A 15,846-nucleotide genomic window follows, 5' to 3' on the forward strand; every position below is an offset into this window, starting at 1 on the left:
TTGTCAGGCAGAAGCCAATGTTGCAGCGATTCTAGAAGGGCTTGGTCAAGAGTGTGGCTAGTTCAGAATCACAAGCAATCCAGTCAAGATATTTGTCAGACCTACAGCCTTCGTCATATCCAGTCCGCTCAGCTGTGCCTTGTTGTCACATGGAGTGAATCGAATTGGCTGAAGACTGGCTTCTGTGATGGTAGGGACCTCAAGCAGAGGCCTGATGCATCAGGCACTCAGCACTTTGAACTGAAGATGGTTGCAAATGCCTTGACCTTGTTTTTTGTGCTCACTGGGTGGGATATCTCTTATTAACTTGACACTATTAAACCGCCCTAAAGGTGGTTTTATCCTATAGATAAGTGGAGATGAAAAGCTGACACCAGCATATTCTTGATTGTCATTTCTATGATTCTGTAGTGTAAGGATGAAGCTGCATGTTTATGATCCTAGAAAAAAGCTATGTGAACTGGGCACCAAGGTTGGTGACCCCTGAAGTATTTTTGATCAATTAAAATTGATGGACGAGGATCCCAGTGGAGTCTGCTGACCTCTGTGCCTCACTTTTTGGATATGTGTCCCCAGCACTAATCTATGTGCCAAGAGTATGAATTTATTCAGTTCACCCTTTATGAGAAAATGTTTCTCAGACATCATACATTTATCTTTGCACATACTTCAGCGTGCGTCAATTTGGGAATGAAGGCAGATTGGACCCCGGCCAGGTTTTCTACATTACTTTTGTGCTGTTTTGTGAACCTGTTTTAATAGCTGAGGACAAACATGGAGCACACCCAATAATAAACAGAACTTACAGATGATGGTGATGGTTCCTGTTGTAAGTTGATGGTCATAGTTCAGTATTATTAAAGTATTTGTTGTCTTGGGTAGTTAGGTAATTTGGACCTTCTGAATTCTCCCTCCAGGTACCCGAACAGGCGCCGGAATCTGGTAACTAGGGGATTTTAACAGTAACTTTATTGCAGTGTTAATGTAAGCCTACATGTGACAAAAATTATAATATTAACTGCTAGAAACTGTATACACAAGTACAGTAAAGGTCCAGGTTAAGTGCTGTCTTCCTGCTTGCTTCTACACATGGCTCTATTCAACACTAGGCTGACCCTTAGATGTGAGTGACGTGTTCTCTTACATTATTGTGTGGATGGTACTGTACTCAGTCCTCTGTTAGACCTTTATGTGACAGTCCCTTTTATACTATAGTTTCCGCTGAAGTTTTGACATGTTATTCATGGACAGACAAATCCTGGTTGTTGTACAATTATGTTTGGAGCCTATTCTCAGGAAGTCCACCTCTAAATTTCCTCCCCCTCCAGTACTTTCTCCTTCAAAAATGTCCCAAGTTTTTCAGTTCACCACCCCCCCCCCCCCAATCATTTTAATCTTTCTTTTCAGAGTTCAGTTCTGTTTTCCATAGATTTATTTGTGATGTGTATCGGTGTTTTTAAGTATTAAAGGCATTATGCAAATGCGAGTTGCAAATATTGATAAGAACTAAAGCATAACCTCTCTAAACAATGTTACTACTTTTGCAAGACCAATTTTGTGGAAACATATAAGCGAGATATTTTTCTTTGAGTTGGCATTGAACCTGGTTATGTTTTGCCAACTTGAAAGCAAGTTGAAGTTGTGCCATAAATTCTCTTAAAGTACTGTTGTGTAGCAAAAGTTACTGTTGTGTGGTAAAAGTTATTTTACTTTCTGGTGTACACCTCCCTTGAGATACAGCCTCATTGATTGGTATTTTAGGGCACTGTCTTCTAGATGACGGGATGTTCGGTGCTACCAACAGCACACCCCACCCGTGGGTTTCATGGTGGCAGGGTGCTGGATTCAATGGGGATTTCTATTGACAGTGGTGGGATCGTAAGCTCCCGCTGCCGGCCAATGGCGGGCGGCCTCTCGCCGCCGAGAAACGGGGGGAGGCCAGAGAATCTCGTTCTTATTTTAGTACCTGTTGATTTTCACCAATTATTTGCTGGAGAAATTAAGAAAATGAGCCTGAAATGAATTTAAACGCAACATAACACAAACATTCAAACTTTAGCGGCTGATTACTTCCACACTTACTACTAAATATGCAGCGACGAGGCCAATCAAAGGATACCCTTGTCCCTGTGACTTGTAAAGGGAAATAGTTAAAGAAACTTTGTGGGGAAGTGTTATTAGCCTTGACACGGGTCGCAGTAATTAAGTGATCATCAGAAAGAGCAGCATAAAATGTTGTCCTCGGAGAGAATCTAAATCCTTCACACTGATGCACCGAATAGGTTCTGGAACATTGTAGTGCTGGATTTATAAAGCAGCCATTGGGAACCTCTGAAAGTTACTGCTTATCATTCAGTTATAAGGTCAGAAGGGTGAACTCATTGAGACAGTTCTCCCCGATGTGGAGCCTCACTCGATGGGAATGCAGATTGAAGAGGGGGCGAGGAGTCAATGCAGCATGTTTGTTGAGGGTTTTCCAGCAATTGAAATCCACTGACCTCCCTGCCTCCTGCTCTTGAGTTTCTACACTACACGAGTGCAGCCTCGCTGAACTCCCAATCCAGAGAAAGAAAATCTAACTAAACTACAACCAGCTGAGCTAACGGATGGAAAGGACAAGGCATCAATAAGGGCAATCGGTATGAAAAAATAGCGTTTTCAGAAAAGTGAAGTTCTGTCACCATTATAACTGGTTGTGAAGGGAAGCAAGCTGGGTTATTGTCTTTCAGCCTAATGATTCCTTCAGTCATACCATATAGACCAGGGGTGGGCAAACTTTTCCGTGCAAGGGCCACATTCAGAAATTCTCAATTCACAAGGGGCCGCATAGTATATTAAGTAAAATAATTACTTCACCCGGTTATGCTTCTGGGCGCCTCATATAGAACATAGAACAGTACAGCACAGAACAGGCCCTTCGGCCCTCGACGTTGTGCCGAGCAATGATCACCCTACTCAAGTCAACGTAACCCAACAGCCCCCCCCCCCCAGTAACCTTAAAAAAAATTAAAAAAAAAAAAAAATTTTTTTTAAAAATTTTTTTTTTTTTTTTTAATGACTTGGTGGGCCGCAGAAATACCTTTGGCGGGCCGCATGCGGCCCGCGGGCCGTAGTTTGCCCACCCCTGATATAGACAGACCAGTGAGAACACTCCATATGAAGCAAAGTGCGAGAGAAGCTGGAAGGATTCTGAATACAGTGAAACAGTCCTGGATTATCCAAAAACAAGGAAGGAAATATCTCTAGAAACAATGTCCTAATTGTACCAATATTCTGTTCAGTAACATAAGCATATGGCACCATGTGGCTAGGGCCAAACGCACATTGTCCAGATGACAGCTTTGTGAGTGAGTGGAAAGAGTGTCACACCGGCTGGACTTCAGCAGGGATTATACATCTGCATAGACTTCAGTTTTTAATGTGTGTGTCAGCACTGATTCCATATTGATGGCAATTCAGGGAAACTTGCTGGATGGGCGTAATGCTGGGTTTTGCACCCCATCCAATTTACTCTGCATTAAAGTCACTGGTGTTCTACCTCAGTCTGTAAGTTTCTTGCAGGGTAAATTGGGTTATAATTACAGTTAAGTGTCTCTCTGGCTTATTTGAGTAACTCACACTGGTGTTCAGTGCAGAGTTGAAGAGGGCACAATAGACAAAATATCCTTTTGTGAGACACAAATCCTGTACGCTCTTAATTCCTGTGATTTAATCATAAAAAAAGTAGTTTTGTTTTCATAAATAGCACTTTTGGCGCCAAGCTAAATGAGGGTTTCAGAATTCCTTTTGCAATTAAATTTTAAAGCTTTCTGCGGCTTGAACACGACTTTATAAGCAAAGGTTGTCAAAACTGTGTGTTTGGGGAACTTGGGCAATCTCTGAAGTGTTTCGTATTGGGGCAGTGCCTCATTAAGAGGTCAAGGGTTTGTTCTCTTACTTTCCTAAATTTCTCATGCAATGTATGTACTGTTGTTAAATTTAAAATTCACCAGAACTGTCGACATCAACACTAATTAAAGACTTCTTTTTGATATAAACCATCAGAGTCAACCTATCGCCACCAAGCAACTATTGATGATGAAGCAGTTTCTATGGAAATCTTAGACACAGCTGGCCAGGTAAGTTAGTAACACAGACCCTCTCTGATGTCTTCATTAGACTTGTTACTGTACCCTATTTATTTACTTCCTTGACGATTTTCTCTTTTAATCTATTTTCTGCATGCACGCTTGAAAACTCGTCAGAAGAAGGTATGGGATACTATCATGCATAGCTGCTAGTTATACTCCGAGGCCCATGTATGTGCACATGCATAGGTATTTACACATGCATGTACACTAGTATGCAGTCAGGTACACACAAAGCAGAGCAGGTCTGTATAAATAGGGATGGGATTTGAAGTATGCACCCAGGTTCAAAGATGTGGCCCTTTTAGGATGCGGAGAACTACCCGACCAAATTCACTCATCTGAAGAATTCATCAGCTTCAGTCTCTTCAGGGTCTCCCTGCGTGCTGGCTCCATGGTATTGGGTGCAAAGTTACGTGCTTGCAAATAGTGTTTGTAGCCATATTTGAGGGGCGGGATTCTCCGAAATGGAGGCAGTGTCCGTACCGTTGTGAACGGCGTCGTGTTTCACGACGGCGGGAAACGGGCGTGGGCACTACCGATTTGGCGCTGGAGCGGTTCATGCCACTCCAGCCTCCCTTCCTGGCATCAACTGGGCGCCACGCCAACGCGCCGGCCCCGAAGCAACATTGCATAGGGGTTCAGAGGCTGGTCGCGTAACCAAATAGGGACGGGGCTGGAGAGGCCGGCCCGCCGATCGGTGGGCCCCGATCATGGGCCAGACCCCCCCGCCTCCCGGTGTCGGAGCCCCCCCCCCCCACAGGCTCGGTGCGGGGCTCGGAGAATCCCGCCCGAGATGTCTACTGCACTGCAACAACAACTTGTTTTTATGTAGAGCTTATATCATAGGAAAATGGTCCAGACGCACTTCACAATTCGATATCAGACAACAGTGATAGCCAATGAAGGTCATTTTCGGAGATTGATTTAAAACAAAGTAGTCAAAGAGGCTGAGTCAGAACGGTTTGGGGAGGGTGTCCCAGAGCTCAAGATTTGCAAGGACGCCCCTGGCGGTGCCCAGTGGTGGAGAACGAGTAAGAGGTCAGAATTGGAGGAATGTAGTCTTCTCAGTGGGTTGTAGGGCTGGAGAAGGCTACAGATATGGAAATGTGGAAGCCAGGCAGGGATTCAAACATCAGGATAAGAATGTTAAATTTAAGACATCAATGGGCCAGGAACCAAAGTGCTTCAGTGAGTGCAGAGACGATGGAGATAGGAAAACTGGACTTGTCGTGAGATATGGGCAAAAGGTTTTGCATTAGCTCAAGACTGGAATTAGAAGAGTCTAACAAAAGCAAGGATGAGGTGGTCAGTATTATGGAGCTGGAAGTAAGTGGGCTTTGTGACGCCTGCTAGTGCAGAGTTTGATCTGCATGTTCCATAAGAGAAATATTCCTTTTAGGAAGTACAGTGAGGCTCAAGAGATGCATTTTCTTCATTATTCATGAGAACGTTGGGTTAATGGGGATTATATGCATCTTGTTTAATTATCTAATCTCTCTCTTTCTCTCTCTCACATCAAAACAAATCACCAGAATTCATTATTGTCCTGCATGAAGACTGATGAGTTTCCCATAAAGAATGGGAACTTTAACAGTCCTTATCAAGTACACATTATTTATTTACTGCAATATACTGTAATCCTGACGCACAAACCCAGTCACATTTTTGCACTCAATTACTTCAAGGCCATTTTAAATCATGCGGAGATGTTTCTTTCAGTTTAAGAGTCTGAAATTTATCTTCCTTAACGTTAAGAGTGTCCTCGAAGGAGTGTCATTTTGTGTGGGTGGATAGCATGGAGCATGCACAACCGAAAGATAAGGACTGCAGAGCAGCTCGGCATTCACTGAAATATTCTCTCATAAATGCTGTTAAATTAATGCAACCATTCTCAAGTGGTTTACCGGATGTAAAAACAACCGTTGTCATAGGTTTTAAATTATTGTGTGTTACACTTCATTTAAATCTGGAACCTGGTTGCCTTAAATCACTTCAGGAGAGATTACTTGCTTTGATACATGAGAAATGTTTACAGGTCTGTCACAATGGAATATCACATCCAAGGTATTCTTAGAGATTCTTGTTTGGTTTGGACTCAAACGTAAGTGATTTTCATTTCAATTAAGTCAATCATGGAGTTTTACAGCACAGAAAAAGGCCCTTCAGCCCATCTTGCCTGTTCTGGCCATCAAGCACCTATCTATTCTAATCCCATTTTCCAACACTTGGTCCGTAGCCTTGTATACAATGACATTTTAAGTGCTCATCTAAATGCTTCTTAAATGTTGTGAGGGTTCCCACCTTTATCACCCTTTCAGACAATGAGTTCCAGATTCCTACCACTGTTTGTGTGAAAAGGTTTTCCCCAAATCCCCTCTACATCTCCTGCTCCTTGCCTTAAATTTATTTCCCCTGGTTATTAACCCTCGACGAAGGGAAAGGTTCCTTCCTCTCTACTCTATCTATGTCCCTCATAGTTTTATACACATCGATTAAGTGCCCCCTCAGCCTTCTCTGCTCAATGGAAAACAACCCCAACCTAACCAGCCTCACTTCGTAGCTAAAAACCCTCCAGGCCAGGCCAGGCAACACCCTGGAGAATCTCCTCTGCACCCTCTCTAGTACAATCACTTCCTTCCATTAACATGGAAAGAATGATTTTTCCTCTTCCGCAATTCCGAAGGTGGTGGCACAGTGGTTAGCACTCTGCTTCACAGAACCAGGGACCTGTGTTTGATCCCGACCTTGGGTGACTGTGTGGAGTTTGCACTTTCTTCCCGTGTCTGTGTGGGTTTCCTCCATGTGCTCTGGTTTCCTCCCACAGTCCAAAAATAGTTGGATTAGCCATGCTAAAATGCCCCTCAGTGTCCAAAGGTGTGCAGGTTAGATTACAGGAATGGGCCGGGGGAGTGGGCCTGAGATCCACTCAGGCCCACACCCCCGGCCCATTCCTGTAATCTAACCTGCACACCTTTTGGGCCAAACAGCCTCCTGTAGGGATTCTATGATTCTATGACTCCCGCTGGGCAAGGATCAATGGCCCTGGTACCTTGCCCAAGAAGCCACATTTCACTCCCGAGCTAGTGCAGTCTAAACTAAGCAAGTACACACTGGCTGTATGGAACCTTGTGTCCTACCAGTTTGTATTATGAAGTAGTAGGCATACTGCTTGCCAGGATCTGTTCATTGGAATCAATTTTCGGCTTCATCACCAGGGGCACCCTATTACCCTGCTGCTCAGTAGATTATTTGATTTTTTAAAAATGTATTCCTCCATGAGATGTGGAGCAGCATTTATTGCCCATCCCGGGGGGCATTTGAGAATCAACCACATTGCTGTGGATCTGGAGTTACATATAGGTCAGACCAGGTAAAGATGACAGATTTCCTTTTCTAAAGGACAATGACCAGATGTTTTTTTTATGACAATGGTTTCATGGTCAGCCTTAGACTTTTTTAATTCCAAAGTTTTTATTGAATTCAAGTTCCACCATCTGCCCTGGTGGGATTCGAACCCAAGAGCATTACCCTGGGTATCTGGATTACTAGTTCAGTGACAATATCACTACCCCACTGCCTTCCCTAGGAGTACCATCACAGCTACAATTGTCTCTGTCCTCACCCACTGTCACTCGGCGTTTAGGCAAACAGAGCAGCCATTTTGTACCCAGCAAATCAAATGTGCTCTTGGCAGTGTTGTTTAAGGGAGGAATGTTAACCAGGCATTTGGAAGAACTCCCTATTCTTTGAACGGTGACTCAAGATCTTTTGCATCCACCTGCCAGCAGGTAGACAGGGTCTTGTCTGCCAACTCAGCACAGCCTCAGTGCTGCACTTTAGAGTCAGCTGAGAATTTCTGTTCAAATCCTTGGGTTGATATGGGTAGCTTTCTCGCCGGGGGGGGGGGGGGGGGGGGGGGGGGGGAGCAAGCACAGAGTCGTGCAAAAATCTCTGAAGCGATGTTAACCATGTTGATTTCACATGCAGGACGTGCTTGAACCATTTTCAGCCGTATACTATAGCAATTGCATTTTAATGAGATAACCATGCTGCATTTAATTAGTCTCAACACCAATTGCAGGAGAGGTCTCGGTTTACTGGGAAAGGCATCTACATTTAGATCAGTGGCTGCATGTGCGCGTGATCTGTGCCATATTGTGCGAATTACTGCATCCTAGAAAATGTAAAATGCAGCTGTCTATTTAATTTCCTTTGCATCTTTCGAAATTCATGAAGCTTGCGCCACCTTAAAACTGTAAAAAAACACACACACACACTGTGGACTAGTGCTTTGATGAATGGAACAGAATGCCTTAATCTTGCTATGATTTGTGTTTTTGGTTGAAAAATAATAATTGCACATTCTTCAAACCCTCATGCACTGAGAGACTTTCAGCTTGGAAAATATTCAAATTCTGTCTTGATACAGCATAAATATAATTTTTAATGATTGTTCTAAAAGGGTAACTAGCGAAAAAGATGGGTTAAAGAGGATTCTTCTCCAATAACAAATGCCTGACACGCCACAGGAACGCAACCAATCTTTGCTATCGCTTTGTTCCTTCATACTGGTGCCATTGGCCCACACCCAATGTGACCTGTACAGTAGATTTCCCTGAGTATTGGGAAGGTTTTCTAAGCTCCCACGGTCACTTTTGTTTGGATGCCAGAGATGGATGCTACAGTTTTGTGGTGAATTTCAGGAGCGATTTTCTTTTCAAGTGTGGGGTAATTATTTTCCGTTTTTTCGTTTATTCCAACTTTGTGAGATGTGTTTGTCCCTTGAAATGGGAAAGAAAGACTTGCACTTACAGACCACCTTTCAAATCCTTTAAGACACTCGAAAATGCTTGGCAGTCGATTAAGTCGTTGTAATCGAGGCGGCCAGTTTGCTCATAGCAATGTCCGACAAAGAGTAATGAGATAACATCGAGATAATCTGTTCATCGATGTTGTTGAAGGTTAACTATTGGCCAGGACCCTGGGAAGAATTCTCCTGTTCTTATTGCTGTGATTGTAGGACATGAGGCTTTATGATTAATCCAACAACATTGTCTGTTTTTGAGTGTGAAATCCACCCGTCTCCAAATCTCTGTTAGAATAATATTCCTTTGTTAAGCAGGCCTGGTCTACAGTACAATAAGATACTGGGGACTCTTGAGGTGGACTAGTCAGTTGTCTTCTGGCACTTGTGCCATCTTCACAATGTAGTTCTTCTTAAAGGAGGGTTGGAAGCAGTTCTCCCGCCCACATCGCCAAATTATGTACAGGGCAGCATGGTGGCACAGTGGTTAGCACTGCTGCCTCACCGCTCCAGGGACCCGGGTTCAATTCAGGCCTCGGGTGACCTTGTGCAGTTTGCACTTTCTCCCCATGACTGCGTGGGTTTCCTCCGGGTGCTCCGGTTTCCTTCCACAGTCCAAAAATGTGAAGGTTGGGTGGGTTGGCCATGATAAATTGCCCCTTAGTGTCCAAAATGTGAGGTAGAGTTACTGGGTTACGGGGATAGGGTGGAGGTATGTGCTTAAGTAGGGTGCTCTTTCCAAGGGCCGGTGAAGACACGATGGGCCGAATGGTCTCCTTCTGCACTGTAGGGATTATATGATAGTTTGATCTGGTCTAAATCACAGCTCTCTTGAGTACATGGTAGAACCCAGATAGGTAAACTGAAAATTACAGCTTCATTTGGGACTGAAATCGGAGAAATGCAGAGTAGAAATCTGGAACCTGCTGTGTCAGAACATCTACAATGCTGGGCCAGACTGCTCCACAACCTCGGTATTACATCTGACCCTGAGATAAGCTTCTAGCCAGATATCAGCACCATCAGAAAACTGACAATTTCCATTTCTGTAATGTCACCTGACTGCACCCTTGTCTGCTGCTGCTGAAACCTTCATTCATGCCTTTGTACCTCTAGCCTTGACTAGTCCAAATCTCTCCTGGCTGGTCTCCCACTTCCTATGCTCCGAAAATTTGAGTTAGTCTGAATTACTGCGGACCTCACTCAAGCCAGGTCCCATTCACCTATCGCCCACTGACCTAAGCTGGCTCCCAGTCAAGCAGCATCTTGATCTTAACATTCTGATCTTTGTTTCCAAATCCCTCCATGGCCTTGTCCCCTCCCTATCTCGGTAATCACCTCCAGCCGCACAGCCCTCCGATCTCTGTAGTCATCTAATTCTCACCTCTTGACCATCCCTGTTTTTTATCAAAAACAGAAAATACTGGACAATTTCAGTAGGTCTGATAGCATTTGTGGAGAGAGAAGGGAGCTAACATTCGAGTCTGAATGATTCTTTGTCAAAGCTTTGACAAAATGTCATCCAAATTGGAAACGTTAGATCCCTTCTCTCTCCACAGATGTTATCAGACCTGCTGCGATTGTCCAGTGTTTTCTCTTTTTGTTTCAGATTCCAGCATCCACATGAATTTGCTTTTATCACATTGTTTTTAATCAGTTGCTTAGTTCCTGAGCTCTGAAATTCCCTCCCTACATTGCTCTGCCTGTCCGTTTCACCACCACCTTTTACGATACTCCACGGGACCTATCTCTTTGACCAGACTTTTGGTTACCCAAACTAATATCTCTGTGTGACCTGTCTCTTATTGTGTCTCTCTGAAGTACTGAGGGGCGTTTTATTATGTTAAAGGCGCTACATAAAAATCCGTTGTCAATTTCCAAGACTGAGATCGGACAATTTTTGTTCGGTAGGAAGGGTTATGGGAGAAAGGCAACTGAATTGAGCTGAGATGGGATCAAGTAGAATGGCTCTCAGCCTTCAATCACATTCCTTATAATTGAGTGAGGTTTGTAGGTTGCAGTATTCACAAAGGTTTGAGCTTTATGGAAATATGAGTTATTGTATGTACACCTGGAAATAAGTTTTCTGATAATTCAATAAAGCAGTCTGGAATAACTTGGCCAGCAAGAGTATATTGTTGTTACCAATTAATGTTCCAGAGATCAGGGGTGCAATCTACTGGCCACTTTCCGCCCGAATGGTAATGCAGCCGGTAAATGCTGGGAGATTCCTCTTTGGGGATCTATCCAGCTTGCCATACCTCCCGAGATCTAACCTAATCCCGTGAGACGTCGCAATCTAAATCCCGCCCATTGTGGATGGAATCACAATTTTACAAATTTGCATATTAGAGTGAGACCGCTAGTCTCACTATAATAAGCTCTCCCACGATCTCCATGTGGGGTTGGGATCTATCCCCTTCGCCTCACAGACTGGTCAGGCACGTTTGTTGCTGCTCTCCACAAATGGAACGCCAATCGTGGGAGTCGCCCACTGGATTGGAGAACCCCAGGTGCGTGCGCTCTGGGCAGGGTGACAACCTATCACTGCTGGTGCCACCTCTATACCTTGGCACAGCCAGCCTGGTGCCCAGACAATGCCACCTGGGTGCCAGCCTGGCACTGCCAAGGTGTCCAGATGGCACTGCCAGGCTGGAAAGGGCACTGTCAGGGTGTCATGGTGGCGTTGCCAGGCCGGGATCGGGTCCAGGATCCCCTGCATTGGTTCAGGGGAGGGGGAACCTGATGAGTGCATGGAAACACCCGGCTAGACGCGCATGTTCTGGGACACTGTTCCCACTCTGTTGGGTCGCATCCCAGGTTAATGGCATTTTGTTCTACCACTGGGTCTCTTAGTCAGGTTTCCATTGAATGCATCTGTTGTTTAACGAAGGTTTACTAGACCTGGTTTGACTTGGGTCAACAGCAAGATTGGGGGGAGGGGGCAGTGGCGGCTGTATCTCCGCTCCCATTTTGCGCTGGTGAGGTTCGGTGTGTGTGTGTAGGGAGAGCGGTTTCCCTTGAGGGGGTGGGGTGTGTGTGACTGTGGGGGGTCTTCTGTTGGGGAGGTTCGGGGTGGGAGAGGGTGTTCTCTGGGACGGCGGGTCCTGTAGCCATGGGTTGGGGGCAGAGGGATGGGCGGAGGTGCATTTGAACATTTTTTACAGAACTTTTAAAAATGGCGCCTCAATCTACCATGGGGCCGAGGTTGCTTGCAGGTCAAGCTCACCAGCATGACATCGTGGATCCCACCCCTTCCATTACTTTTCTCTATGTGTTTGAAAATTTTTGTAGGAAAAGCTGGCACGGCAGCTAAAGAATTAACTGGCAAAATGCATTTTATATTCTTTAGGTTGTGATTAACTGTGTGTATTCCTGTAAGTAAATTTGCAATCTTGTAGATGTCCTCACTTGCAATATTGTTTTTCAGGAGGATGCCATTCAGAGGGAAAGTCACATGCGTTGGGCAGAGGGTTTTGTCTTAGTTTATGACATTACTGACAGGATTAGCTTTGAGGAAGTGATTTCACTGAAGAACTTCCTGGACGAAATCAAAAAGCCAAAAAACGTGACCCTGATTCTTGTGGGTAACAAGGCCGATCTGGACCACTCCAGGCAAGTCACCACGGAAGAAGGCGAGAAGGTGGCTACTGAAATGGCCTGTGCTTTTTACGAGTGTTCAGCTTGCACTGGAGAAGGCAACATAAATGAAGCGTTCTATGAACTGTGCAGGGAGGTGAGGCGGCGTAAGATGATCCAAGGCAAGACAAGACGGAGAAGCTCGACGACCCATGTCAAGCAGGCCATCAACAAAATGTTGACCAAAATAAGTAGCTAAATATGTGGAGAGGAAAAGATTTTTCAAAACTCAAATAAAAAGTAGTATTACATTACTGTTGAATCCGCGGTAAGCAAAACGCATAGACGATAGTAGAAATTAACGAACAAGATTTATTACAATACTTTTCCAATACTTCTCCACTCCCCTAAGGGACTCTTCCCCGACCTACACCCAGGCCAGGGTTTTTTGTACAGCTGGGGCTCTCCTTGTTAAGGGGAAGTCCCGCCCCCTTAAAGGAGATGTTCATATTCTGGGGAGGCCATGGGAAACCTTATGGTCCTCTTCCCGGGACCTCCATTGGGGTTATAACAATTGCACAAAATAGGAAGTAAGCAGCTAAGGGTGATAGCTTTCCAACTTCAAATAGCTTCAAATCAGTCAAATGGACAAAACCCAGCAGTCTTCTGATCAATATGAATGGTGTACTGTAGCATTACGTACCACACTTCAGTGTGCACATCTGGCTGATAACTCTCACTTGCATAAAGGTCAACAGGACTTATTATTAATTCCCTTCCACACCCAAAATTCAAAACTAATTTGAAGCTGAAATAGTTTAAAAGTGTGAGGAAAAAATAAAATGACTTCAGGTTTTTAACTCTTCTGACGGGTATACTCCTTTTTATGTTTAATAAAAGGACCAGTTCCATTTTGAAGTGTTTGAGCAGGTTGAAAACACAAGATATTGGTCTGCAGATAATGACCTGACTTATCAACAGACTAAGATCTTCAGACTTTTACTATAGTGGCTCAGCTGGTTGAGGTGGTGAATACCCCGGGGATGACATTGATCCCAGAATGCTTTGTGCTGAGTTAGTTGATCTCAGCCCATGTGACAGTAGGATTGCTGTAGTTGTCCTCAGCACCCCCCAAGGTTGGGGTGGAGAAAAAATAAAGTTTAATTCCCACTCCCAATTGCTATCCAGGATCCTTGCTGGAAGTGCATATGATGAGGACGGGCTTGGGTTTGCCTGTGAAACGCCTGCCCCCCCCTGCTCCCCCATGGTCAAAATGGCTTCCAATGTTCTGGATACTGCCAGTTGGCAAAGCACTGGAGGAATACATCTCCAATGGATCAATACCTTCCTTCCCCCTTGCCAGAGATTTAAAAAAAAACAAAACATTTATAGTGTTCAATTCATTTTTTCCAATTTAAGGGGCAATTTTGCAGGGTCAATCCACCTACCCTGCACATCTTTGGGTTATGAGCGCGAAACCCACGCAAACACGGGGAGAATGTGCAAATTCTACACGGACAGTGACCTAGAGCCGGGATAGAACCTGGGACCTCAGCGCCGTGAGGCAGCAATGCTAACCACTACACCACCGTGCTGCCCCACACCCTGCACCGAGATAACACAGTAAGAACAGGGGGAAAAAGTGAAATAAAATGTCAATATACATAGTTATAGCATCGCTATATGTTCGAAGTGATGATGTAGTTCTGAATTGTAAATATATATACATATATATATATATATGCTGTTTTAAATTATCCAAATAAAATTGGATCTATTTGAATACTATGCAATTTAATTGGATCCCATTGTACTGCTGACCATTTATCATAGAGATTGCCGATAAATGCAATCAATGCTTTGCTTGGAAAAGCTGTCGGTCCCTTTTATTTAGGCTGTGTTTCTAATATTAAATCCAAGGTTGGCCGTCTCCTGTTGGTTGTTTACACAGCACCTTGTGCAATCTGCAGCAGCTTGTCATTCCTGGGACTGTAAATTGTTAATTGATGTTGTGGTTTGTCAAGCTATTAATTAAATTAATTAGATCTGTCAATCAGTTATTAAAGTATCAAACAGCCTTTAAAAATTTAGAACCGTTTCCATATTCTGTACAAGCTTCCCATTTTTGTTTTTTTTTCCTCTCCTGGGAAGTAAATATGTTGCTTTTTTAAAAATAGATGCTCTTACAGTTTCTCTTCTAAGTTGTTTAAAAAAAGGTCCAACTAAATGTAGCAGTAGGATAATTCACTTGTTAGATGCTACAATTTGAAAAATCAATACATTATAAATTAGTGATATTTGTGTTATACCCTGAAATGTTTGAGATATTTTGTTATGAGATTGATTTATCTTCCTGTAGGTCACTCCTTAAACTGTACAACTACCCAGTCACTCCATAGTCTGCTAAGTGTTGAAAAACTGAGCAAAAGTACTAAAGAGGTCTCCTCATATAATTGCTGTCACTTTGCTGTTGTAACTTGCTTTTCCATGTAAAAATAAATCCTGAAATATTTGTTATTCTTTGAAATGTTTGATTAACTGCACCCTTGTACACACATTTCTGCATCCTGATCTGCCCCAACTTGACAAGTATGTGCTGGAGCTGGTAGGAGAGGCGGCGTTGGCATTTTGCAAGGTTGCAATGCATAGAGCAAGCTGAGGGCATACATTTATACTTTTCACATCTCTACCTACGACACATCACAGCCATGCTAATTGTTTAGGCTGTGGATGAGCCTTTTGATGCATCAGGTCGGAAATATTGATAGCTGCGTTTCGCCCCCTGCTACCAATGAAGCTAGTTTCTGTCCACAACCCACCAGGTATTTGGCATCAATGTGCAGGCGAAGCAGATGTGTTGATTTGAACATTCTCATTTCTGTAGGCAGATTACTTTTTTCTACTGAAAGGTATTTCATCCTTAAGATTGCACATTTGTCAGAAATAGTCCTGGGTCTTGGCAATAAATCCCTCATTATGTTTTCACTTAGTTTCTTGGGAAATCTGGTGCATACTTACTTTGCAATGTAAAGTTTTATATCCTCTTAAAATAAAGTACAACTTAATGGAAATTTTAGTGACGTGATCAACTTCAGGATAGTGTGCAATGCAGACTCTGCTGTAACTTATAGAGTGGAACTTTTAGTAGGTGTGTCGGGTCAAATTTGCCATACATTTACAACTTGATCTCAGTCCAGTCTCTGCACTCTGTTTCATACCACAGAATTCACTTGCTAACTGCCAAAACTACCACTGACCTACAATAAAACTGTTTCGATACTGCCTACGAATGAGGTTGTCGATGTCAGGATAAGATCTTCATTAATAACTGGA

At 43.7% G+C, this 15,846-nt stretch overlaps 1 protein-coding gene across 7 annotated transcripts in view; it reads left to right on the forward strand.

Moving 5' to 3' along the window:
- rerg (RAS-like, estrogen-regulated, growth inhibitor) overlaps positions 1-13,896 on the forward strand; it is a 74,229-nt gene extending 60,333 nt beyond the window's left edge. For 6 of the 7 annotated variants that reach the window (XM_038811156.1, XM_038811158.1, XM_038811161.1 and 3 more), the window contains exons 4-6: positions 4,045-4,118; positions 4,245-4,250; positions 12,365-13,896. In XM_038811156.1, coding sequence (XP_038667084.1) covers positions 4,045-4,118; positions 4,245-4,250; positions 12,365-12,772 — 488 coding nt within the window. In that variant the 3' untranslated portion in view covers positions 12,773-13,896. The remainder of the gene's footprint in view (positions 1-4,044; positions 4,119-4,244; positions 4,251-12,364) is intronic. The other variant, XM_038811163.1, reaches the window with a different exon arrangement.
- The last annotated feature ends 1,950 nt before the right edge of the window (positions 13,897-15,846 follow it).

The sequence above is a fragment of the Scyliorhinus canicula genome, chromosome 11, assembly GCF_902713615.1.
Source record: "Scyliorhinus canicula chromosome 11, sScyCan1.1, whole genome shotgun sequence".
Classification (NCBI taxonomy): Eukaryota; Metazoa; Chordata; class Chondrichthyes; order Carcharhiniformes; family Scyliorhinidae; genus Scyliorhinus; species Scyliorhinus canicula.